This window comes from Microtus oregoni, unplaced genomic scaffold (genome assembly GCF_018167655.1).
Source record: "Microtus oregoni isolate MIOR12 unplaced genomic scaffold, Mior012 000013F_ref0000133, whole genome shotgun sequence".
In the NCBI taxonomy this organism is placed as follows: Eukaryota; Metazoa; Chordata; class Mammalia; order Rodentia; family Cricetidae; genus Microtus; species Microtus oregoni.
This window is the reverse complement of record NW_024543072.1, coordinates 33,398,966-33,422,062: the sequence shown is the minus strand read 5'-3', so window position 1 is coordinate 33,422,062 and position 23,097 is coordinate 33,398,966. Positions and strand designations below refer to the sequence as shown.

The 23,097-nt window shown below is 42.4% G+C and overlaps 1 protein-coding gene across 2 annotated transcripts in view; it reads left to right on the top strand.

Moving 5' to 3' along the window:
• Positions 1 to 14,347: 14,347 nt before the first annotated feature.
• Positions 14,348 to 23,097, top strand: part of Adcy10 (adenylate cyclase 10) — an 84,915-nt gene continuing 76,165 nt past the window's right edge. For both annotated transcript variants that reach the window (XM_041662632.1, XM_041662633.1), the window contains exons 1-6: positions 14,348 to 14,495; positions 15,077 to 15,181; positions 17,923 to 17,961; positions 18,117 to 18,260; positions 20,633 to 20,838; positions 22,792 to 22,888. In XM_041662632.1, the coding sequence (XP_041518566.1) occupies positions 14,348 to 14,495; positions 15,077 to 15,181; positions 17,923 to 17,961; positions 18,117 to 18,260; positions 20,633 to 20,838; positions 22,792 to 22,888 (739 nt within the window). The remainder of the gene's footprint in view (positions 14,496 to 15,076; positions 15,182 to 17,922; positions 17,962 to 18,116; positions 18,261 to 20,632; positions 20,839 to 22,791; positions 22,889 to 23,097) is intronic.

The following is a 23,097-nucleotide window of genomic DNA, read 5'->3' as shown; positions in this document are numbered from 1 at the left end:
TAATATATGTACATTTAAGGCCAGCCTGGGTAACACAGCAAGTATGGGGTCAGCTATGTTAAGTGGAACCACTCAATGCCCGGACAAAAAATTCAGAAAGACTAAAAAATGGCTCAGTGGCTCTTGCTGTTTTTACAAAGGACCTGAATTTGGTTCCCAGCACCAATGACAGGTGGCTCACAATGATTTGTACCTAACCTCAAGGAGGACCTGAAACTTCAGGTCTTCACAGACACCTGCACATATATTAATATGCATGCACGCGCGTGCATACACACACTTAAAAATAATAAAATAAATCTATTTTTGAAATCCAAGTTTTGCAGATGATGCTCTCTCCTGTACTCACTTGTTGGCAAGCATGCTCAACCCCACTATATTCTTCAACACCACGATGGCAAGCCCTTTTAGCCATATCCCCTAGCCATTTGCTGACAATCATCCAAAAACAGCAGAAAACTTTTGTGCTCTGAGCTTCGGATGGAAAGAATTTGGTTACAAGAGATCCTCTTTCCATAGAATTACTCCAGAATTCATGCAGCCATAATGTGCAGATGTCAGAGTGGAAATCAGTTCTCTCTGACTGTCATGCTTGAGGCCAGTCTCATTGGTAAGCTTCTGGCCAATGAGAGACTCTGTCGCAAAATGCAGATGGGTGGGTTTCTGAGGATGACTTAACATGGAGGCTGTTCTCTCACCTCTACATGTATCTTCACACACATGTATCTATCTGCACACACATGTGTCTATACACACATTAATTTTTTTTTTAAGTTCAAGGTCAGGACTGGAGAGATGATGGCTCGGTGGTTAAGAGCGTTTGCTGCTTACTCATGAGGATTGGAGTTCAGACACAGCTCCTTCCTAGGGCAGCTCACAACTGCCTATAATTCCAGCTCCAAGGGATCAGACGTCCTCTTCTGCCACCTGTGGGTATCATACATATATACAGGCGCACATGAGTGCATGTGCACACGCGCACATATACACACTCACATGTGTGCACACATGCATACACAAAGAGAGTAAAATCTCTTTTAAAAGTGCCAAGATCACTGGTCAGTGGTGGCACATGACTTTAATCCCAGCACTTGGGAGGCAGAAGCAGGCAGATCTCTGCAAAATCGAGACCAGCCTGATCTCTGTGAGTTCTAGGCCAAGACAGGCCAAACCTGTTACACAGAGAAAGCCTGTCTCAGAAAAAAAAAAAAGAAAAGAAAAGAAAAGAAAGAAAGAAAGGAAGGAAGGGAAAAGAAAAAGTGCCAAGGTCATCCTCACCTACATGGTGAGTTTACAGCCAGCCTAGGCTACATGAGAACCTGTCAAAAGAATTTTTAAAAGTTTTTTTTTTTAAAAAATTTTAAAAGTTTTTAAAGGGGGCTGGAAAGATGGTTCAGCAGCTAACAGTGCTTGCTGTTCTTGCAGAGGACCTGGGTGGTTTCAATTCCCAGCCCCCACATGACAACTCACAACTCTCACTAGCTACAGACCCAGGAGACCTGACACCCTCTTCTGGCCTCAGGGGACACCAGGAAGCAGGCACGTGACTCTCAGACATACACACAGACGAAACATTCACACACACAAAATAAAAATAAACCTTTAAGGGGGGTGCGAGCAAGCAGTTCTGCTTTCTAATTCTAGCACTGTGTGAAAGATTAGCCGTGGAGATCATGACGAGAATGAGAGAATTTGTGCTGTGAGTCAAAATAGGACTGATAACCTCGAAAGACACCTACCCAACCAAGAGAAAGTCACTAAGGGAAGCCATCATATAATCTCATAAAAGATACCCATCCCCCAAATAAACAATTCTCAACCTAGAAATATGAGGAAAACACCAGCAGTTTTTAAGTAAATTAAAGAAGGCAACACAGAATCTGAAACAGAGCAGACAGAAATCCCAGAGGAGCTGAGAAACGAAAGGAAGATGGGAAAGTTAGTTGACGGCCTCAGTAACAGGCGGAAGGAAGCAGAAGGAAAAGCAACAGAACTTGAAGACAGATCTTCGGGACTGTTAGTGTCAGACAGAAAAAATTAAAAGAGAAAGTGTGAAGGAAAACATACAAGAGCTTTGGGATACCCTTAACAAAACAAGTATTCAGATCATTGGCCTCCTGAGGGAGAACAACTATGGGTCGGAGGCACAGAAAGCTCTTCTGTAAAATAGCAGTAGAAAACTTCCCGAATCTTGGGAACGACATGGACATCAGGGTACAAAAAGCATCCATATACTCTAAGACACATTACAATAGAAGTACATTGCCATGACTTATAATTATTAAAAGTACAGGACAGGGCTGGAGAGATGGCTCAGAGGTTAAGAGCACTGGCTGTTCTTCCAGAGGTCCTGAGTTCAATTCCCAGCAACCACATAGTGGTTCACAGCCATTTATAATGAGATCTGGCACCCTCTTCTGGAGTGCAGACAGAACACTGAATATACAATAAACAAACAAACAAATCTTTAAAAAAAATAAAAGTACAGGACAAAGGAAAAATATTGCCTGCTAGAGAGAAATGTCAAGTACCATTTAACGGAAAATACTTTAGCACTTCTGTGAGTCTGTGTGTAGTTCTAGTGATCAAATACACCCATCATAACTGCAAGCAAACCAATTTGGGTCCCGCAGAAGAGCAGGAAGCGCTCACATTAGCTAAACCACTCCTCCAGCCTCCATTGGACTCCTTCTGCTCATTTCTTGCTGAAACCACTGCTCACACCGTATCAAACATGGTGGCCAACAAGACTGACCCAGTATTAGAGCTTTCCTGTTGTACACATGGATCTCACTGTAGATCCCAGGCAGGCCTTGAACTTTCTCTCCTCCTGCCTTCACCTCCCAAGTCCTGGGATTATAGATATGTGTTACCAAGCCTAGCTTTACTTTCCTTACGGATATCATTCGTCCATATTATTGCCATGTATATCGGCTGGTTTTTGTGTGCCAACTTGGCACAAGCTAGAGTCATCAGAGAAAGGAGCCTCAGTTGAGGAAATGCCTTGATGGGATTCTGCTGTAAGGCATTTTCTCATTTAATGATCAATGGGGGAGGGCCCAGTCTATGGTGGGTTGTGCCATCCCTGGGCTGGTGGTCCTGGGTTCTATAAGAAGATGGGCTAAAAGAGTCATGGGAATCAAGCCAATAAGCAGCTTCCCTCCATGGCCTCTGCATCAGCTCCTGCCTTCAGGTTCCAGCCCTGCTTGAGTTCCTGTTTTGACGTCCTCCAATGATGGATTATGATTGTATACTATGTATATACGTAGTATATAGATATACTATGGAAGTATAAACCAAATAAACCCCTTTCTCCCCAACTTGCTTTCTTGGCATAGTGTTTCATGTTTCTGTTGGGAGTGATATGGACCTTGGGAGTTGTGGTTAGGAAAACGGTGGTTAGGTGTTTTAAGCGCTGCTTACTGGGAACATGGAAGACAGTGGTGCTGAGTATGATTTGATGAACTGAGGATATCAAGAGGTTTCAGAGGAGAAGGACGTTACCTAGAGACTGGTCTTTTGATATTTTGGTGAAAAAAATGGCTCTTTTTTGCCCTTGTCTGAAGAGTCTGCCTGAGAAGTTTTGGATTAATTCTATTGGCAGAAGAAATCTCAAAACAGCCAAATATAGACTCTGTTTTGTGATTATTAGTGGTAACTCTAACAAAGATTTTTTTTTTTTTTTTGGCTTTTCGAGACAGGGTTTCCTGTGTAGCTTTGGAGTCTGTGCTGGAACTCACTCTGTAGACCAGGCTGGCCTGGAACTCACAGAGATCTGCCTGCCTCCTAAGTGCTGGGATTAAAGATGTATGCCACCACCACCTGTCCCTCTAATGAAGATTTGCAATAAAAAGGAGCAAACTGAGCAGGATAAATTACAAAATGTAAATTTTGAGGAGAAAAAAGAGAGACAGGAAGTGGAATGGAGCTAAATCCTGTGTTCAAGAAAATAAATAGATGAAGAAATTAAATAAAGGGAGTGGTGACCTCGGGGCAAGATTCCACCCAGTTAAGTTTCCAATTTGTGAAAAGGAGCTAAAGAAAAGCTTAGGACCAGGTGTGGTGGGAATACCACCAATCCCAGCAAAGGCTGGTGGATCTCTGAGTTTGAGGCCAGCCAGATCTACAGAGCAAGTTTCAGGACAGCCATGCTTAGGCAATGAAGGACAGAAAGCTCATATACTTGAATGAGGTGGCCATGCTCCAGCCTGAGTAAGCAGCAGAACATGGCATCTTAGGCCATGCGGTTCTTGCTTTAGAGTTAAGGGTAAAAGACATGGGTTATGGAATTTGCCTCCTTGTCTAAAGAAAGCCACTGAGGTCAGACATGTGTCAGGAGTGTCCCTGAATGAAGGCCTAGTAGGAAGGCCAGTTTGCGAAGCTGTGAAGTTGAAGCCTGGATTGATTGCGTTGGAGAATCTAAGATGTTAGAGATGCCACAGTCGTGGGATACCTGCTGAGGAGAGCCGCTAGCAGGGAGTGGAACCAGCCCAAGAGAAAGAACTGTGTTGCAATCAACAAAGCTGAAGGAAGATGGAGATCTGAAGATCATTTTCCTTATAACCCCATAATGTTCAATTGTCTCTGTCTCTCTGTCTCTCTGTCTGTCTCTGTCTGTCTGTCTGTCTCTCTCTCTCTCTCTCTCTCTCTCTCTCTCTCTTTCTCATCTGTGGGCCATGTTCAATCTACTTTTTTCTCTTCCTGTTCTGGACTCTTCATATCTACAATATCCGCCCCCCAAACCATATCAAGGAACACTCACACAATCAGTTCATATACCCTGAGACCTTCTTAGCTCCAGCATCGTCCCCAAGGCTCTGTTCTATTGGTTATTTATTTTTTGTTTATTATTTAGAATTGAAAAATTGAACCCAGTTCACTTGCATACTAAACTCACTGAGCCATGCCTCCAGTTCCCAGATTTTATTTTTATTGTTAAAGCATCTCTAGTATGTAATATGGAAATATTCATTTTAGAGGGTATGCAATATGAAAATATCCATTTTAGAGGCCTCTATCCATTTTAAAGTTTGTTTGTCAAATAGGATTATGTTACCCTCACTTCTTTTTTTTGTTGTTGTTGTTGTTTTGTTTTTTGAGACAGGATTTCTCTGTAGCTTTGGGGCCTGTCCTGAAACCAACTCTTATAGCCCAGGCTGGCCTTGAACTCACAGAGATCTGCCTGCCTCTGCCTACCAAGTGCAGGAATTAAAGGCATTCGCTGCCACCACCAGGGTTCCCTTCCTCACTTCTTAAAACATATTAACAAGCATATGTGATCGCTCTACTTTCTGGTAGGGCAGTTTCTGGTTGAAATTACCAGCCAGTTCTTCCTTGTTGACAGGGAACCAACCCCTAAATAGGAGTTCTATATTCTATTCTGTACTGTGCCGGCTTTTCCAAGAGCCAGGCTTGCTCTGAACTCTGAGAAGCCAGCACTGTTCAGACCAGCAGAGCAGATTGCATCTGCCTTTTTCTATTTCTTTCTTCTTTTTGTTTTGTTTGGCTCTGTTTTGTTTTTCTTTGGACTTGTGAGTTTTTGTGGTATTGAAGTCTTACTATTATTGTTGTTTTTCTTTGAAAATAGATCCCCCCCCCCAGCACGCACACACAATATATTCTGATGTGGTTCCCCCTCCCCCACTCCTCCCACTTCTTCCCATCCAAATTCACCCCCTTTCTGTCTCTTCTTAGAAAAGAATTTGACATGAAACAAAAACAAATTGGAAAAGTACAAAACAAACAAAAGGAAAAGAGTCCAAGAAAAGGCATAAGAAATTGATATAAATGTGGAGACACATTCAGGAATACCATAAAAACACAAAACCGGAAGCCATAATATATATGCAACTCCTTACACATATATATGTGTGTATACTGAATATATAATAAAATTTATATTGTAGTATATATTTTATAATATGTTATTATGTTAATACATATTATATGTAAAATATAATATATAATAAAATATAATAGCTGTGTGTTGGTGGAACATGTCTTTAATATCAGGAGAGGCAGACAGATCTCTGAGGACAAGGCCTTCATGCTCTATAGAGCAAGTTCCAGCACAGTCAGAGCTACACAAAGAAACCCTGTCTTGAAAAAAAAAATAAATAAAAAAATAATAGGATAAAATAAGAGTGAAAATAAAACTAAATTTAAATTAAAAAAACAAAACCAACAACAAAAAGCCCCTGACATGACATTATGGGATAAGAAACCTCCAAAGATGCCCTTGATTTTATTTTCTGTTGGCATCTACTCTGGGCATGTGGACTAGCCAACCATTTTCATGGTGGCTGTGCAAATGTGCACTCTCGCCAGCAGTGGATGAGTGTTCCCCTTACTCCACATCCTCACTAGACTGAGCTGTCATTTGCTTTATTTATCTTGGTTTTTCTGCCTAGTACAGGAAGAAATCTCAATGTAGTATTGATTTACATTTTCTTGTTGGCTAAGGATGTTGAACATTTAAGTGCTTCTCAGCTATTTGAGTTACCTCTTTTGAGAATTCTCAGTTTAGATTCTTAGCTCATTTTTAATTGGGTTATTTATTTTCTCAATATCCAGTTTTTAAATTTTTTTATATATTTTGGATATTAGCTTACTATTAAATGTGTAGTTTGTAAAAAATCTTTTCCCATTCTGTAGGCTACTGTTTTATACAAGTAATACTGTCCTTCGGCATGAAGAGGCTTTTCAGTTTCATGAAGTTCTATTTATTGTTGATCTTAGTGTCTGTGTTAACAGTGTTCTGTTCAAAAAGTCTTTTCCTGTGCCAATGAGTTCAAGGCTATTCCTCAATTTCTCTTCTATCAGATTCAGTGTATCTAGTCTCATGTTGATTCATTGATCCACTTGGAGTTGAGTTTTGTGCAAGGTGATGAGTATGGATCTATTTTCAATCTTCTACTTGCAGCCATCCAGTTTGACCAGCACCATTTGCTGAAAACACTGTCTTTTTCTAGTCTGTATTTCTGAATTTTCTTAAAAAAAAAAAAAAAACTCAGATGCCCACATGTGTGTAGATTTTTGTCTGGATCTTCAATTTCATTGATCACGGTGTTTGTTTTTGTGCCAATACATGGATGTTTTTATTACTATAGCTCTGTAGTACAATTTGAATGTAGGGATAGTGGGACCTCCAGCAGTTTCTTTATTATTCAGGATTGTTTTAGCTATCCTGTTTGTTTTTGTTGTTGTTGTTATTTTGTTATAGTTGTGTTTGTGTGTGTTTGTTTCCACATAAAGTTGAAAATTATCCTTTCAAGATCTATGAAGGATTGTGTTGAAATTTTGATGGGAATTGCTTTGAATCTTTTGATTGCTTTTGAAAGGATGGCCGTTTTACTATTTTACTACTGAAATATGAGCACGAGAGATCTTTCCATCTCTGATATCTTCTTCAGTGTCTTAAAGGTTTTATCATGCAAGTCGTTCACTTCCTTTGAATATTGTTGCCTCAAGATATTTTATATTTTGAGGCTATTGTGAAGGGTGTCGTTTCCTGTTTCTTTCTCCGTCCACTTGTCATTTGTATATAGGGGAGCTACTGATTTTTGTGAGTTAATTTTGTATCATGTTTTATACTTTGCTGAAACAGTTTATCAGCTGTAGGAGTTCCCTGGTAGAATTTATTGTGTCATTTACGTACACTATCATGTCATCTGCAAATAACAATACTTTGACTTCTTCCTTTCCAATTTGTATATTCTTGATCTCCTTCACTTATTGCTCTAGCTAAGACTTCGAGTACTATATTGAATAGTTATGGAGAGAGTGGACAACATTGTCTTTATCCTGATTTTAGCGGAATTGCTTTGAGTCTCTCCATTAAAGTTGATGTTGGCTATGGACTTGCTGTAAACTGCCTTTAATATATTGTCATATATCTCTTGTATCCCCAATCTCTCCAAGACTTTGATCATGAAGGGGTGTTGAATTTTGTCAAAGGCCTTTTCTGAGTATGCAGGGGTTTTTTTTTTTGTCTTTCAGGTTGTTTATGTGGTGAATTACATATATGTATTGAACCATTTTATGCATATATATTGAACCATCCCCGCATCTCTGGGATGAAGCCTGCTTGATCAAGGTGAATGATCTTTTTGATGTGTTCTTAGATTCAGTTTGCAAGTATTTTGTTGAGAATATTTGCATCTATATTTATAAGAGAATTTGGCCTATATTTTTCCTTCTTTGTTGGGTCTTTATGTGGTTTAGGTATCAGGGTAACTGTGGTCTCATAAAACAAATAGGACAATATTCCTTGTTTTCATTTTGTGTAATAATTTGAGAAGTATTGGTATTAACTCTTCTTTTAAAGCCTGGTAGAATTCTGTGCTAAAAACCACCAGGCCCTGTGCTTTTTTTGGTTGATAGACTTGATTATTGATTCTATTTCACTAGGGGTTATAAATTTGTTTAAATTAGTTATCTGATCTTGATTGTTGGCATATATTAAGAAAAGTATCTATTTCTTTTAGGTTTTCCAAATTGGTGGAGTATAGGTTTTTAAAGTATGTTCTTATGATTCTCTGGATTTCCTTGATGCCTATTGTCATATCCCTTTTTTCATCTCTAATTTTGTTATTTGGATCTTCTCTCTCTACTTTTTAGTTAATTGGCTAAGGGTTTGTCAATCTTATTGATATTCTCAAAGAATCAACTCTTCATTTTATTGATTCTTTGTATTGTTTATTTGTATCTATTTTATTGATTTAAATCCTGAGTTTATCTTATGCTGTTGGCTCTTTTTTGTTCTAGATCTTTGGAGTGTTCTATTAAATTATTAGTTTGAGAACTCCTCGGTTTATTTATGTAGACACTTAGTGTTATGACCTTACCTTTAAGAACCACCTTCATTGTGTGCCATAAGACTGGGTACATTGTGTCTTCATTTTCATTTCATTTTAGAAAGTTTTTAATTTCTTCTTGACCCATTCTTCATTTTGTAGTGATTTGTTCAGGTTCCATGAGTTTGTAAGCTTTCTATTGTCTCTGTTGTTGATGATGTCCAGCTTTAATCTGTGGTGGTCAGATAGGATACTGGGTGTTATTTCAATTTTCTTGTATCTGTTAAGACATTTTTGGTGTCTAAGTATGTGGTCAACTTTGGAGAACATCCCATGAGGTTCTGAGAAGAGGGTATATTTTATTATATTTGGATGAAATGCTCTGTAAATAACTGTTAGACCGTTTGGTTTATGATGACAGCTAGCTCTAGTACTTCTGGTTAGGTTTTGTCTGGGTAACCTGTCTATTTACAAGGTAGGGCACTGAAGTCACCCACTATCTGTGTTTGAGGGTCAACATGTGATGTAAGCTGTGGTACTGGGTTTGTGTGTGTGTGTGTGTGTGTGTGTGTGTGTGTGTGAACTTGTCTGGTGCAGAGATGTTAAGAATTGCAGTGTCCTCTTGGTGGATTTTTCCTTTGATGAGTATGTAGTATTCTTCCCCATTCTTTCTGACTACTTTTGGTTTAAAATCTATTTTGTTGGATATTGAAGTGGCTACATCAGCTGCTACTTGGGTATATTTGCTTGGAATATTTTTCTCCTTTTATTCTGAAGTGATGTCTATCCTGATGTTAAGGTGTGTTTCTTTTGGGGAGCATAGGGAGCGTCAAGATAGGTTCTTTCTGTGTAATCCTGGCTGTTCTGGAACTCTTTCTGTGGACCAGGCTGACCTTGAACTCACAGAGATCTGCTTACCTCTGCCTCCTGAGGGCTGGGGTTTAAGGAGTACACTACCACAGCCTGGTAAGGTGTGTTTCTTGGATACAGCAGAAAGATAAATCCTGTTTACACATCCAATATGTTGGTCTATGTCTTTTTGTTTGGTTTTGTTTCTGAGACAGGGTTTCTCTGTGTAGCTTTGGAGCCTGTCCTAGAACTCCTTCTGTAGACCAGGCTGGCCTCTAACTCACAGAGATCCACCTGCCTCTGCCTCCTGAGTGCCAGGATTAAAGTCCTGTGCATCCACCGCCCAACTTGGTCTATGTCTTTTTATTGGGGAACTGAGATCATTGATGCTGAGAGCAGTGTTCCTTGATTCCTCTTACTTTGTTCTTGTGGTGTGTCTCCCCCACCCTCTCTTATTTGCTGGTCTGAGATTTTTTATTCCTTGTGTTTTCTTGGGTGTGATTAGTTTCTTCACTTTGAAATTTTTCTTCTAGTGCCTTCTGTAGTCTGAATTTGTGGATAGATACTGCTTAAATTTAGTTTGATCATGGAATGTGTTTCTTTCTCCATCTATGATGGCTGAAATTTTTGCTGAGTAGTCTGGGATCTCTTAGAGTCTGCAACACATCTGTCCAGGCCCTTCTGGCTTTTGGAATCTCCAATGAGAAGCCAGTGTTATTCTAATGCTTGTAAGTTATTGTTGGGATGCACTGTGTAGCGCCCATCAGTTGAAGAAAGAAGATACTTCAAGATGTAATTTTAAGGTCAACGTGGCAGCAGGCTGGTCCAGCATCTCTGATGGACGAAACCCCTAACAGCCACACAAAGGTGCATTTACTGATTGAAGTCCCTAATCTAATTTACACATCTTACTAAAAGAAAGCATCATGTGCCCCCGTGACTCTAGTCCTTTATTATGTATCATTTGCAATACACAATAATACAGGAGACTCAGGCGTGCCTGAGGCATCTTGTGACCAAAGTCATGGGATGGCTGCAACGCCCCTTCAGTAATACAATTCTACAAATCACTGTTTTCCACAAGGATTCTTTACCTTTTACCACAAGGGTTCTTCAAGGTCAAAGCACTTATAAAAAGCAGCTGCATAAAGCTAGTATCCCCCCAATACAGTAACTCTGCTAAATTCCTACAACATGTGACTTAGTCTTTTTCCTTGCAACAATTAATATTCATTCTTTGTTCTGTGCATGTAGTATTTTGATTATTAAGTGCCAAGTAGAATTTCTTTTCTGTCCAGTCCATTTGCTGTTCTGTATGCTTCTTGTACCTTGATAGGCATCTCTTCTTTAGGTAAGGGAAATTCTCTTCTAGGATTTTGTTGAAAATATTTTTATGTCTTTGACCTGGGTTTCTTCTCCTTCTGTTCCAGTTAATCAAAGGTTTGGTCTTTTCAGAGTGCCCCCGATTCCCTGGATATTTTGTGCCTAGAGTTTTTCAGGTTTAACATTTTCTTTGAATGAGGTATTCATTTTTTTCTATCTTGTCCTCAATGCCTGAGAGTCTCTCTTCCATCTGTTGTGTTCTGTTAGTGAGGCTTGTCTCTGAGTTTTTGTTTAAGATTTTCATTCTCAGATTCCTCTGGGTTTGAGTTTTCTTTATTAATTCTGTTACTACTTTCTGATTTTGACCTGTTTTACTCATTTCCTTCTACTCTTTGTCTGTGTTTTCATAGACTTTTTTATTAGATTTCTTTATTTCCTCTTTAAGGACCTCTATCATATTCATAAAGGCTGTTTTAAGGCCTTTTTTCTTGTGGTTTCTTCTATATTGGAATATTAATATTCAGGGGCTCTGTGGTAGGGCTGCTTGGATCTAGTGCAGACATATTGTCATGTTGGCTATTACTATGTTTTTGTGCTGGTGTATTGGGAAGATTGTAATTCTCGGTGATATCTGATATCTAGTCTGATCTTTGTTGGGTAGGTGTTTTGTCTCTTGGCTTCTGTTTCCCTCTCTGGTTTTTAGGAGAGTGTGGTGGATGTGTGTTGCCTGGAAGAAAAATTCTTCGGGGGGTCCGTGGTATAATGTGTTTCTAGGTATTGGGAGCTGTTACTTAGGAATGGGGATGGGCTATAAGGACTGAGGGGATCCACAGGAGGGAGGAAAACAGGGTGTTCTGTCAGGATCTGCTTAGTGGCAGGGATGGGGGTAGAGAGTGAGGAGAGAGAGACCATAGTAGGTGGTCTATTGTAGAACTGGGGATGGGGGGTGGCGAGCAGGGATTGGATTTGGAGGAAAGCTGGCAGAGTGTGAAGGTTTGAAGCTTGCCTGCCTGCTTCATTGGCCTGCTTGCTTCTCTGGCATGCTTCACCTGAGGGTTCCTCAGGGAAATCAATCCTGCTGGAGATGGGGAATGAGATAGGGGATGAGTTGGGGGAAGGAAGGTCAGAGGAGAAAATCTATATGATCCACAGGAGATGGTGGCAGAGAGGGAGAGGAGACCGAAGCAGGTAGTCTGATACGGGTTGGGAGGGGGCAGGGATGAGACTGGGGGATTAGATTTGGAGGAGAGAAGGGTGAGGGGAAGATCCACAGTTAGCTTCCTTGCTTCTCTGCCCTGTGTGGCAGGCAGGTTCCCACGGAATGCCTGCGGGAGACAGGGGCTCTGTTTGTGTGTTTTTTGAGACAGGGTCTCACTCTGTAGCCCAGGCTGGCCAGGAACTCATGATGATCCTCCTGTCTCGGTCACTTCTACTCCAAATTCTTGGATTGCAGGCATAGCCCACTACACTCTGCTAGAGATTATTTTTTTAACCTCACTTGAGTCTGAGCATTTGGTGTCCACACCTAAAAGAAGGTCTTAGTCAATACTAACTTTCTTGGCATCAACAGGCAATAAAAGGAAATGTCAACACATCCTTCCACTTACAGTTCAAAGCCTTTCTGCCTTCCAACTGTCACTTGTGCCCACACCCACCGCTCTCCCTTTAACCTGATATGTTAGTTTACTTAACCTCGTGCCTATAGATAATAATGTAATAATCCATATCTAAGTATACACCCACAAAAACTCACATCTGTGTTTATTTATTTATTTATTTATTTATTTTATGTGCATTGGTGTTTCGCCTGCATGTATGTCTATGTGAAGGTGTCAGATATTGGAGTTATAGACAGTTGTGAGCTGCCATGTCGTTGCCGGGAATCGAACCTCAGTCCTCTGGAAGAGCAGCCAGTGCTCTTAACCCTCGCCCCCGTTTAATTTTTATAAAGGAGAAGAGATAACAGACCAAAAGAGGATGAAGGACAACAAACAAAAGGAAATGGAATCTGGTTAGACTGACCAGTGCTGCTGTTCCCCACGCTGTTGCAGAATATTATTTTAACCGGGCAAAGATAAGTTAACTTTGTCTATGCTGCAGGTTCTTCCTTTAATTGTATAAAGGTGTGTTACTTTTGTTTACGTGGCATTTGTTTAATTATGTGGAGATGTTGCATTTGTTTTACCTTGCCTGCCAAGGCACCTGACTGATCTAATGAAGATTGGCTGAGCGGCCAATAGCTAGGCAGGAGAAAGGATAAGCGGGACTGGTGGGTGGAGAGAATAAATAGGAGAAACGTGGGCTGGAAAATGAAGAACGAGAGGAGGAGGAGGAGAGAACGGGGGACACGCCAGGGGCAAGAAGCCAGGCAGCCTCCAGCCAGACATAGAGACGCAGTGAAAGTAAGATATACAGAAGTAAGAAAGGTAGTAAGTCCCAAGGCAAATGGGAGATAAGAAGAAAGAGGTTAATTTAGTTAAAAGAGCTAGCCAGAAACGCGCCTAAGTCAGGCTGAGCATTCAAAACCAGTAAGTCTCTGGGTCATGATTTGGTTTGTTTGTTTGTTTGTTTTTCGAGACAGGGTTTCTCTGTGGTTTTGGAGCCTGTCCTGGAACTAGCTCTTGTAGACCAGGCTGGTCTCGAACTCACAGAGATCTGCCTGCCTCTGCCTCCCAAGTGCTGGGATTAAAGGCGTGCGCCACCACCGCCCGGATGGGTCATGATTTGGGAGCTGGTTGGTGGCCCCAAAAGAAAGGAACTCTGGTACACACTCACCAGTGGATTTTCCCTTTCATGGAAACGGATGCCCCGTTGCTGCCATCCATAATGATCTCAGTTTTTTTTTTCATTTTTATTTTATGCGTATTGGTATTTTGCCATGGGTGTTGGGTCTCCTGGAACCGGGGTTACAGTTGTGTGTTGCCATGTGGGTAATGGGAATTGAACCTAGAGTCCTCTGGAAGAGCAGTCAGTGTTCTTAACCACTGAGCCACTTCCCTAGAACCCCTAACACCCCCCCCCCCCACACACACACACATGCATTCATTTTTGTGATAGCTGTTCAGGGTTGGGTTGGAAAGTCCATTCTGTGACGGTCTTACTTCTGTATAGAAAAGTGATCCTACAGGCAGAGGCAAGCAGATATCTATGAGTTTGAGACCAGCTTGGTCTTCACAGGAAGTTGCTGGCCAGCTGGTATTGCCATGACTCAGTCGTTTAAGTAAGCCATCCACGGGTTGGAACAAAAGCCCCTGGAGAGAAAGAAATAGGAAAGAGCAAAAGCATACGTTAGATTTCTTCCTTTCCCAACTTGTGTTTCTAGAAGACTCACTTGGGGACAGCTTCCTGGTGCTGGAAAACCCTGACTATTATCTTTGAACATGAGTGCTCGAAGGGAGGAATTACAAGACCGGGCTATCGTCAAAATAGCAGCTCACTTACCAGACCTCATCGTCTACGGAGATTTCTCTCCAGAGCGGCCATCAGTGAAGTGTTTTGATGGAGTTCTGATGTTTGTTGATATTTCAGGCAAGTGCCAAAGGAACGCTTGCTTAATCACCCTGTGGGTGAGCAGCAGGCATGCATCAGAAATCACACGCAGGTTGTGATTGCAGCGGGGACACCGTTTTCAAACCCTTAAGCGGTAGGGCAGCTAGTGCACACGGGAAAGAGAATGACCTCTTCCCCCAGGTGTCTCCCATCTCCCTTCCCCCAGCTTTCAGTCACAGGCATGTCTTTAAAACACTCAAGTTCCCCATCTGGGACTTCTGACTCCAGTGTCCCTGCCCCAACTTCGCAGCCTCTTCGCTCAAGTCCCAAGCACACCCCTGACAAACTCAGGAGATGATCTACTATGTTTACATCCTCATACAAAACGTGCCTTATTAGAAGAATTTGAAAAATCAGTGGTCTCTAAACCATGGAACAGAACCTTTCTTTCCAACAGTATGCCGCTGTCACTGTGTACATGGGGACCTGGGAAGAAGGGATGGCATCCCCTGCCCGCCAGCCTTCGAGCTGCTGCCTGGCTAAAGCCTGGCACTCTGGGCCGGCGGAGCCCTCTGCTGGCTCGGCCCCGCTCCCAGGAAGCCAGCTGCAGTTTCTTTCAGGTTTTACTGCGATGACGGAGAAGTTCAGCACAGCAATGTACATGGACCGAGGGGCCGAGCAGCTGGTGGAGATCCTCAACTACTATATCAGTGCAATAGTGGAGAGTAAGTGTCCTCGTGGGGGGTTGCCCGGGAGCATCTCAAGTCCTTGTTTTGTCGGTATATGAATAGTAGAGTATCATGACTGAGAGTTCTTCATCCTCCGCAGGAAATACATGTGCCATGCTTCTGGTGAGTGGTGTTTTGTTTTGTCTTGTCCATTTGACACAAGCTAGAGTCATCTGGGAAGAAGGAACTTCGACTGAGAAAATGCCTCCACCAGGCTGGCCTGTTGGCAAGTCTGCGGCACATTTTCTTGATTAGTAGCTGGCACGAGAGTTCCCAGCCCACTGCGGGTGCTGCTAGCCCTGGGCAGGTGATCCTAAGTTGTATATATTTTTTTAAAAAAAGCCATCTGGGTGAATCATGGGAACAAGCCAATAAGTAGTACTCCACCATGGTCTCTGTTTCAATTCCTGCCTCCATGTTCCTGCTTGAACTCTTGCCCTGACTTCCCTTCATGATGAACTATAAGATATAAGCTAAAACAAACTCTTTCCTCTCTCAGCCCTTGTGGTCACGGTGTTTATCACAGTAAGGAAAAGCCAACCAGGACAGTCATCAGTACTTTTAACATGATAGATTACCACTAAATGAATGTGGTCAAGCCTCACTAATAAGACTACATGAGGGAAAGTATGTTTTATGTTAAAGACCTGAGTCTACAGCCAAGGCTGGCCTCTGGAGTTTATTCTACAGCTATGACCTTGAACTCAAGGCAATCAATCCTCTTGCCTCAGATTCCCAATACTGAGAGTATAGGAATAAGCCACTGTAACTAGGCTGATTGTAATATGATTGATAAAAAAAAAAAACCCAGAGACAGATACTGGAATTCAACCTGAAGGTCAAAAAAGCAAAGCAGCCAACCACTAGCTATTACCTCTACCTCAGTTCGAAATGACAATCCTGCCTCCAGGAATCCTCAGAATGAGACTGTGAGTAAGAGCTGTCTCCTCCCATCTTATATTCCTCTCCACTACCCAGTTTCTATGGCAAGCTAGTGTGGCTTCCGGAATTAAAGGTGTGTATCACCACTGCCTGGTCTGTAAGGCTGACCAGGGCAGCTGATTTACTCTCTGATCTTCAGTCAAGTTTTATTTATTAAAATACATATGAAATATCACTAGAGTTGATGTTCTTAAAATTATTTTATTTTGCATTTGAGTGCTGTGTCTGCATGTATGTCTGGGCATCACGTGCATGTCTGGTTCCCACAGGCCAGAAGAAGGGGTCAGATTCCCTGGAACTGGAGTTACAGATGCTTGTGAGCTGCCATATGAGTGCTGGGATTCAAACCTGGTCCTCTGGAGAAGCAGCCAGAGCTCTTATCCATAGAGATGTCTCTCTAGCCCCAGGCTAATGCTCCCTAAAAGTAGAAACAAAACCTATAACTCTAAGACTTAGGAAACAGACATAGAAGGAACATAATTGTGAGGCAACCTGAGAAAATAGTGACTTCCAGCTATTCTAAGCTATGAGACTTATCTCAAAACCCCCAAATCATACTGGAAGTGTATTTTCTCAGCATGCCACCCAGGCTTTGAGGCCCTGAGTTCCATTACCGGAACATGTAGCATGTGTTTTACACACACACACACACACACAGCGGGGGGAGGGAGAGAGAGGAAGAGAGGAGATGAGGTGGTGGCTCACATCTGTAATACTAGCACTTGGGAGGCTGAGTCTGGAAAATAGTTACATATTCCAATCCAGTCTAGGCTATATAGTGAAGTTTAGGTAAACCTGCCTTACACAATGGTGCCCAATCACAAATACAAAGAACTGGGGAGGGCTTAGCTGTTAAGAGTGCTTGCTGCTCTAGCAGAAGATTCAATTCCCATACCCACATTGGGCGGCTCACAACTGCCCGTACCTCCAGGTCCAGGGGATCTAGTGGTCTCTTCCGGCCTCTGTAGGTACCTGCAGGTGCATGATTGCACACAGACACACACACACACACACACACACACAATCTAATCTCCAAATCACAGAAAGGGCATCTAATTTGTTTTTGCATCCCACTTGGCACAGCAGACACTCGGCATTTTGTGGGATACTGTTAAAACCCAGAGGTGGGCAGGGGCAGGAGTATGGGTGCAGAGGATCCTTTAAGGCCTAACTTGCCTAACATGCCCTGTGTTTCAGTCCCAGCACCAAAAACAAACCAGCAAACACAAATCTCCACTTAGACCATAGTCTAAATTTCTAAAGCAAATGGCAACAAATAAAACCCACTTCCTTCCTCCCGTTCCTGTGGAGTCTACCAGCCTATGCTCCTTAAAGGCTGGCAAATAGAGTGTTCTTATACACCAGCAGAGGGAGGAGGACCAGTATTCTTAGGTCCTGTGGGGAACTCCACCCTTCTGTTTCCTGGTTTGTTTGATTTTTATTTTCTAGAACATGGGCATGGGTTGGCTGTGGTGCTCGCTGGACTGCCGCCAAGGAGGCAGGCTACACAGAAGTCATGACACATCATACTTTATAGAAAAAGTGTAGTCTCTGAATTGTTATTCTCACTACCCTGTTTCTACCTTTCTTCTGTTTTCCTCTGAGACAGGGTCTAAGGTTTAGCTATGTAGCCCAGTCTGAGCTCAGACTCAAGTGATCCTTCTGATTCAGCCTCTCCAGTGCTAGGATGACAGGCGTGTGCTGCCATGCTCCCAAAGCCACTTCTATGTCACCAATGAGTAATGCCCACTAAAGAGTCAGTTTGACTTAACTTGTTCTTTTCTTTCTTTTTTTAGAAGTGCTGATTTTTGGAGGAGACATCCTAAAATTTGCAGGTACGGAAGCTGACTGAGTCTGGAAGGGTGGGGTAGGAAAACTGAGGTGCCTGCCCTGTCACAAAGGAAGGGACCTCAGGGAGTTGTGGCCAGGGAGTGGGTTGAGACACTGATCTCCAGGGTGGGACTAACGCCCCACAGTGTCTCTCTTAAAGGTGACGCCCTGCTGGCCCTGTGGAGAGTGGAACGGAAGCAACTGAAGAATATCATCACCGTGGTGATCAAGTGCAGCCTGGAGATCCATGGCTTGTTTGAGGCCAAGGAGGTTGAAGAAGGCCTGGATATCCGAGTCAAGATAGGTAAGTATCTGGAACTGGGCGTACACTTGTAATCCCGACGCTCAGGAGGCTGGAGCAGGAGGATAGATGAGAGTTTGAGGCTAGCCCAGGTGACATATCAAGAGAACCTCAAAAAATAAGTGAAAAATGAGTAAGCAGTGGGGAAAGAACAGACACCGTAGCGTTGGGATCATGTTCTATCATGCTGTGAAGTTAGGGTCAGGCTGACTAGAATGCAAACTTTTGCTCACTCATTAACCACTTAAAAAAACTTGAAGGCTGGAGAGATGGTTCAGAGGTTAAAAGCACTGACTGCTCTTCTAGAGGTCCTGAGTTCAATTCCCGGCAACCACATGGTGGCTCAAAAACCATCTCTAAGGAGATCTGGTGCCCTCTTCTGGTGTGTATAAACATAATAAATAAATCTTTTCTTTTATGTTGCATTTTATTTATTTATTTTTAATTAAGAAAAGAAGAAAAAAAACATAAACAAAAAACAAGTTTCCACCTCCTCCCAGCCTCCCATTTCCCTCCCCCTCCCCCCCCCCCACCCTTCTCCCCCTCCCCCCACTCCTCTCCCCCTCCCTCTCCAGTCCACAGAGCAACTCTATAAATAAATCTTTTTAAAAAGGATTTTTAAAAAAGAATTTGAGATAATAATGCCTATGTAGTAGGCTATTATAAAAGTAAAGTAGACTAGATGAGGTGACATATGTCTATGGTTTTATCACTCAAGACATACAGGAAACTATTGTGAGTTTGAGGCCAGCCTAGACTATATAGGGAACCTTATCTCAAGGCATAAATACTTTTGGGCTTGGGGATATAACATTAAGTAAAATAGAGTGCAGTTTGTCACTATATAAATTCAGCAGTGCCATAGACTGATCATCTGTTACTTCATAAGAATTAATATACAGAGTCTGAAGAAGTGGCTCATAGGTTAAGAACATTGGAGACTCTTGCAGAGGACCCAGGTTCAGTTCCCAGCACTCACATAGCCTCTCACAACCATCTATAACTTCATTTCCAGGGAATCCAATTTCCCCTTCCAATCTCCAACAGCACTAGGCACAGTGTACGTAACAAACATGTAAGCAAAACACTTGAATGAAATCTCTTTGTCTAAAGGAATGATAAGCAAACAGAACTTAACAAGTTATACCTGCAGCACAGCTCAGAGTTTATGCTGGGCTGATTGAGGCAGTCTCCTAATAAGTAACAGCCACATGCAGTTTCATATTTCACATAGATTTTACATGCACAGCTTGCTGGGCGTGGAAGCTCACTCCTATAAACTCAGCTTGGGAGGGTGGGGCTGGAGGATTAGTAGACGCCTGAGGCCCAGTCAAGGCTATAGTCACAAACAGATCAGCACAAAGAACAAAGGCAGAAAATAAACTTCAATTACATTAACTCCAATAATTTAAGAGCACTCTGTTACATACTGTGTGTGCACACATATATATATATATAATTTTCATATGCATATAATATTTTACAGCATCTGTATTCTCTTATTCAGTTACCCAAACCTTCATTTCTCAACTTGAAAACAGTTAGAGGAAGCCAGGCATGGGAGTTGCAGGCCTTTAATCCCAGAGTTCTCAGGAGGCAGACTGATCTCAGCAAGTTTAAGGACAGCCTGGTCTATATAGTGAAATCCTGTCTCAATAAAAGAGAAAACAATGAGAGAAGCCATTGCTGGATGGACCATCTGGCTTTCAAATACCTATTTCTTTTCTTCACCTTTTAGTTATGGCCTAAAGTTAGACCTAAGGTTTGTTTTCAGTGATAAAATGAAAATTCTCCCCAAACAAAATGATAAAATGAAATCAATCCATGATAAAATGAAAATTCTCTCCAAATTATCGACACTGTTTTCTGTTGCCTTAAATGTAAATTGAAGAAAAGGTTAAATAGCTCTGGGGATTGATTAAAAAACAAACCTTTAAGAAGAGTGTTACTGAGCTGGGTCTGGTGGTGTATTATTCGTTTAATCCCAGCACTCGAAAGGCAGAGCAAGTGAATCTCTGAGTTTAAGGTCAGCATGGTCAACAGAGTTAGTTCCAGGTCAGCCAGGGCTATACAGAGAAACCTTGTCTAGAAACCCAATTTCTTCTCTCCCTCCCCCACCCCCCCCACAAAAAAAGAAAAGAAAAAATGTCACCAAAAGGTGAAAATGTGGAGTTATGTTCTTAGCTTTGAAAGAAGGAACATTTGGAACGACTGGGACCTGGAAGAGGCATTCTCTCATCTCTGTAAAATTTTAAAATGGGATTTTCTTAGTGGTTGTGTGGTCACATCAAGATTCTGATTTTCCAGAGATGCAGTGCTTCTGGGAAGCAACCTAGAACTTGTTGTGCAAACCCATTATTGCTTGTCTTCTTCAGGACTGGCTGCTGGCCACATCACCATGCTGGTCTTCGGGGATGAAACACGCAACTACTTTCTGGTGATTGGCCAGGCGGTAGATGACGTGCGCCTTGCACAGAACATGGCCCAGATGAACGACGTTATTCTGTCTCCAAACTGCTGGCAGCTCTGTGACCGGAGCATGATTGAAATTGAGAGGATTCCGGACCAGAGAGCAGTTAAGGTGAGAGTGTGGCGGCTGCCAAGTGTGTGCCCGCGGGCAAACTCAAAGGAGTCTGGGCAAGCCAAAGGACACGTCCTGTGGGAGGAGCCAGGGCTGCTGAGCTCAAGAAGGAAATGTCCAGTCCGTCTTGTTCCCCACCCCCCATCTGCAACCCGCCGCCACGTGGTGACCTAGAGGCAACAGAGAGTTGTTGTAAGGTCCCGTTCTCATTTGTTTGTGTTTATTAAGACAGGGTCCCCCGTAGCCCAAGCTAACTTTGAAGTCATTACATAGCTAAAGGTGGCCTTAAACTACTGTTCCTCCTGTCTCCACCTCTGGGCTGCTGGGATTGCGATGTGTACCCCGGGAATGGTAGTGCTTTTTTTCTCTACCCAACAACCTCCTAACCCCGGTAGACTGCCAGCCATCGGCCAGATAAACCCCCATCTGTTTTTGCCTGGTGCCACCACATTATTGGACTAAACTTCTGCATTTGGGGAGGTAGGAATACAGAGACTCAAGGATATCCCAGTCCCAGTGCATAACACTACAGAGTTCACGATTTTCCTGGGACCTTTTTAGGCTATAACACTTTTTGTTTTTAACACTCATAAGAAAGAAATGGGATGAGAATGGCAAGTCTGCACCCATATTTTGGTGTGTATAATAAGCTCCAACTCTGTATCATACAGCAGAAAGAAAGAAAAGAAAGAAAGAAAAGAAGAGATAAAGGAAAGAGGAGGAGGGGGAAGGAAAGAGGGAAGGGGAAAGAGGAGAAAGAAGGGCATATGGTCTTTTCAGGTTTTAGTTTAACTAAAATGTTCAAAAAGAGAAAGAGAAGAAGAAAAATCCTCAGGGTGGAAAAATATAAACAAGTGGCCCTTTGTGTGTGTATACTGACCCTTAAGATCTTAAAAAGTAATTGGAAAAAAATTTTAAACTTCTGTTCTTTTCTTTTTGAGCTAAAAACTGACTCTAGGACCTAGGGTCTAAGTATCTGTTCAGTATAAGCTATGCTCCTAAGCTTTTAAAATTTTAACAGCTTTTTTTTTTTTGGACAGTACTGATGGCCAGAACCACACACATGCTAGGCAAATACCCTATCTCATTGAGGTACAGACCCAGCTTTTTTATTTTTTTCAAAACAGCGTTTCTCTGTAGCATTGGAACCTATCCTAGAACTCACTCTGTAGACCAGGCTAGCCTCGAACTCAGAGATCTCCTGCCTCTGCCTCCTATGTGCTGGGATTAAAGGGGTACACCACTACAGACCTCCTGGCTCCAGCTTCTTTTTTTTTTTTTTTTTTTTGTATTTTCATTTTGAGGCACTGTCTCACTAAGTAGCAAGTAGCCCAGGTTGTCCTTGAACGTCCTTCATAGACAGCACTGGAGATCTTCTGCCTCAGCATCCCATACCTGGGATCACAGACCTGCACTACTGGCAACTGCAACCTGCCTCAATTCAAGAATTACACTTTACAACCCGTTGGTCAGACGTGGTGACACTCCTATAGCCCTAGCGATGGAGAGCCTTGCCTTACAAATCTGAGACCAGCTTGAGCTAGTTAGCAAGACCTTATCTCAAACAGCAACAAACAAACAAGTAAACAGGGCATAGGTGTAGCACAGTGGTGGAGTGCAAGGCCCTGGGTTCAATCCCCTTTATTGGGTCTGGCGAGGCTGTCTTACTGGGCAAGCAATAATAATAATAGTGCTATTTATAGGGGCTTTGTGGCTGATACCTGTAATTCTAGCACCCGAGAAGCCAACACATAAGGACGGCCAGAAGTCTTGGGGGCAGCCTGTGGTACATCGTTCATTTTCAGCCACAGAGTGAGACCCTGTCTTAAATGTGCCAGTCACTGTGTGTGTCACGTCCTAGATATTCAAAAGCACACTGTTCTGCTGGGAAATGCTTTCCCAAGGTCATACAGCCCTCAGAATAACTGGAATTTTACTGTTTGTTTTATTCAGGTTAGCTTCTTAAAACCACCCCCTACTTTTAACTTTGATGAGTTTTTCACCAAGTGTATGACCTTCATGGATTATTATCCTTCTGGCGACCACAAAAGTAAGTAGCCCCCACGCATAGTCCCTTTGCCTCTGCAGTGGTCAGTAGAGACTTGAGCCAATCTCAGTGGCTCTGTGCCAAGTGGGTGCACTCCTTAACACAGCTCTAGCCCTTGACTTTGACATAAAGGAGATGAACTAACTTCCCCAGAACAGCAGCTCTGAGTACCTAGCCATCTTCCCTTTCTGGGCACCGATTCCCATCTATCT